General features: G+C 39.2%; 1 protein-coding gene across 8 annotated transcripts in view; it reads left to right on the forward strand.

The window, feature by feature from the left end:
- The window catches only part of CEP112 (centrosomal protein 112), a 646,693-nt gene that overhangs the window by 437,231 nt on the left and 205,469 nt on the right, over positions 1-3,993 (forward strand). For all 8 annotated transcript variants that reach the window (XR_005195271.1, XR_005195272.1, XM_017497316.2 and 5 more), the window contains one exon: positions 3,831-3,893. Coding sequence is in view for 6 of the 8 variants with exons in the window: in XM_017497316.2 (XP_017352805.1) it covers positions 3,831-3,893 (63 nt within the window). In the remaining 2 variants the exon portion in view is untranslated. The remainder of the gene's footprint in view (positions 1-3,830; positions 3,894-3,993) is intronic.

A 3,993-nucleotide genomic window follows, 5' to 3' on the forward strand; every position in this document is an offset into this window, starting at 1 on the left:
CGCACCACCATGCCCAGCTAATTTTTTGTATTTTTAGTAGAGACAGGGTTTCACCATGTTGACCAGGATGGTCTCGATCTCTTGACCTCGTGATCCACCCGCCTCGGCCTCCCAAGTGCTGGGACCACAGGCTTGAGCCACCGCGCGCGGCCCCGGCCAGTATTTTTAAAATCATAAAGTACCCCCTAACTTTTATCACTTCCTCTCTCTCTTTCCTGATTAATATTTCTTCATAGCACTTGTACCATATTACTTTTCAAAGTTTTTTTGTTTACTTTCTAGATGTTTCACAAAAATAAAGAGGGATTCTTGGCTGTTTTGTTCATTGCTATTGTCCAGCTGCCTAGAGTGGATGAATGAATTAGATATCTAGTTATAAAGGAGCTTCACTGGGTTTGTGAGATTTGGGGGCTGTCCATAAGTTCATAAAGAGTAGCTGCCACCAAGACACAGGCTTTCCTGCACTAACTATCATCTGTGACTCTAGCATTTTCAAGGAAAAGTAACCTCATCTTTATGATACTAGAATTAACTAATTAATTACTAGTGGTTAAATATTTTTAAAGCACTTAGAACAGTGCCTGGGACATGGTATGAGCTCTATAAATGTTTAGTTTAAAGGCAACAAATACTTTATTAAGCATTTTGTGACAAAAAAAATAGTGACAGAATGTGAGCAAAGACAAATAAACTTCAGGAGGTTCAGAGTAGCCCTAATTCTTACGGAGAGTGGCTTTAATCATAATAGAGCTAGAGTCGAGTCTGATGACTTAATAGAAAAACAGCAATAGTCACATGCCCTCTCTACTCTCGGAAAAAAAAAAACAAACTACCCTGTGTACTCGATGGGATTATAGATACAAAGAGATTTATGTAATAAACTCCAAAGAATTGGTTTTTAACTTAAGACCATTAAAAAAAATGGTTATAAAAAGAAAACTTCAGAGGTATGGACTGGGGCTATAGAAGAGGAAAAGGGCTTGCACGGCCTTCACTCATTCATTAGATGAACAGTTACGCCCCAAACGCTATGTTAGGGGCTAGGAGCTACCTTCTAGGATCTCATAACCTAGTGGGAGAGAGACAAGTTAACCAACAGTGACCAATTCAGCCTTAGTACTACTGTAGAGATGAGCCTGGAGCAGGCTGTGAGGATGGGATTGCTTCCTCATCCTCTTTGTGATATGAAAATAAACAAATCATTTGCTTCCAATTAAAGGCAGCAGATAGAACTCACCTGTTTTTATCTCCACTCCCTGAGGAAGTCCCATCAAAATGAAAGTAATGAAATTGAAAAAGGCATGAACCAGTAGTCTTTAACCTTGGCTGAACATTTGAAATAACAGCAGAGATTTTTAAAAATCCTAGTGTCCAACCTGTAGCCCAGATGAATTAAATCAGAACCTCTGCAGATGGGACTTAGGCATCAAGATTTTAGACTATAATTTTTTTTTGGCAAAGAAAATAAGAGTCAACAGTACACATAAGAAATCAATAGCATTGAGAACTTGAAAAAGGCTGGGCCTGAAATGGACTTAGCAGAACTAGGAATCCTAAAAACCAAACAGTTTCTGGGGGAAGGGAGGCTTGAAGGATGCCAGTTAGAAGCACCAGGATCTTTCCTGTGGTAGAACTTTGGGAAGATTCAGAAATTAGAGAGACTGGGTATGGGGAAGAGTGAAGAAGTGGAAGATTGGTTGAAACTCTGATTTTGGAACAGATGACCCAGATTTTATCTCAAGTCTCCCCCATCCCTACCCTTGGTTTGCTCTCTGGAGAGATGGAATGAGAAAGGGGCTGAGGTACAGCTGAGGGGAAATGTGAGGCTGGCCTTGCGCAAGTCACTCTCCGGAACACCTCAACGCCCTTCTGAAAACATTGGCCACCTGATTTGTGCTGCCTGGCAGGAAACTGGAGGATGCAGCTCTGGGCAAACTGGTCCAAGAGGGAAATCCAGTCAGATGCTGACATGAGAGAGTCCAAGCTCCTTTGTAATATACCCGGGAGGCCTCATTTTGAATAAGAAAGGACACCAAAGATCACCAGACATTTGAGGAAAGTGTCTAACGTGAAAGACAAAGACGAAAACAGACAAGTGAAAGTAAATAAAGGGAACTCACAAAAAAAAAAAGAAGAAACCACATGCTACTGAGCAGAAAAAAATAAAATATGTATGTAGATAGATAGTTATAGATAGATGATGGATGGATGGATAGAATAGGTAGGTAGGTGGGTAGATAGATAGATAAATAGATAGATGGATAGATAGATACATAGATACATAGACAGATATGTAGGTAGGTAGGTAGATAGATAGATACATACATACATACATACATACATAGACAGATAGATAGATAGATACATAGATACATAGATAGATACATAGACAGATAGATAGGCAGATAGATAGATAGACAGACAGACAGACAGATAGAGATGGCTGTCAGGACTATACTGCAAGACATGATGCGGTGCTCTGGCTGATGGAGCATCTGTGCTCTGCAGCCAAAGTGTGAGTTTGTGTTCTGGCTTCATCACTTCTTAGCTGTGTGATGCTGGGCAAGTTACTTATCCCCCTAACCACCTAAGAAATAGATGCTCTAACCACCTAAGAATAGAATCTTCCTATTCTTGTGGAACTATATCATATTTTTATGGGTATACAAATAAACAATATGGTTTTAATATTTCAGCCATTAAAAAACAAGAAAAATTAGGCATTTTTAACCATCTGCCTTAGTTTCCCCATCTGTAAAAAGAGGGATGATGATGATGAAGCTGTTCAGAGAACATAAAGGAGCTGTTGGAAATTATGAATATGATGGCAGAATATAAAGTTTTCGGTAAAAGTTGAGGAAATTCTGAAAATAATCAAAAAGACAAAGAAATGGAACATAGAAACAATAAGAAAAAGAAATATTAAACCTGAGAGGTACAAAATCAGAGTTGCAGGGAGGGACATACACAGGGAGAGAGACAGACAGACAGAGAGACAAGAGGAAATTATGAGAGTAATGACCAACCTTTCCCAGTAGTGAAGGACACAAGTTTAGACTGAAAGAGCCTCATTAGTGCCTGCAGGATTGTTGGGAAAAAGACCCGGTCTAGGACACATTACTGTGATATTTTTAAACACTGATGATGAAATAAAGATTCCAAAATTTTCCAAAGAGCAGAAAGCAGATCACAAAAAAAGAATTGGCACTTGAGTGGCAGAGGGGATAACCAAGCTTTAAGCAATGTGGACTGATTCTGGAAAGGCCACCATATTTCCAGGACATAAAACTTGTTTGATTTAGACATATTTGTCACTGTAAAAATTAGCTCTTATGCATTTGGCAGAGTCGGGGCTCAAGTCTTTGCTCAGTGAGTCTCAAAATCCCATATCTCCTTTGCCTGGGAGCATCTATTTTTTATTTTTCAATTAAGGTGGAAAATTATTAAATGTACCTTCCTTTCCTCTTCCTCCACTTACGCCTTCCTTTTCCTTGCCCCTCTTGTTTCTTCTCCCTTTCCCTTACTTTACCTTCTGAGCCTTCATACTTTTGCTGTGTCTATTTCTATCTCTCTTTCTCCCTTTCTTTTTTTATCCACAGAAGTCTTATGTTTGTCTAATAATTGGCAGAAGAGTTTTTTTTTTTTTTTTTTTTTTTGCTTTTTATGTGATGAATAGTTGGTGTAACATCAAAGACAAGCCATGTGGTTTTCTGACTGCCCCAGAAGGGTGGCACAGCTGGCAGGCATCCCAGCTGCCTGGTGATAGACATGTGAAGAGATACCAAGCTCACAGGTCACTGTGTATGTGTTCATGTACATGTGTTTTTCAGGCCAACAGCAGGCTGAAGCAGATTGAGAAGGAATACACTCAGAAGCTTGCCAAATCGTCACAGGTAAGCAACGTGAAAAGAAACAAAACAAAGTAAAACCCAAAACAAAAATGAAACCTCCACATAAAAGCCTTTGTACTTTCTTTTTTTTCTTTTTCTTTTT

The sequence above is a fragment of the Cebus imitator genome, unplaced genomic scaffold, assembly GCF_001604975.1.
Source record: "Cebus imitator isolate Cc_AM_T3 unplaced genomic scaffold, Cebus_imitator-1.0 Scaffold229, whole genome shotgun sequence".
NCBI lineage: Eukaryota > Metazoa > Chordata > Mammalia > Primates > Cebidae > Cebus > Cebus imitator.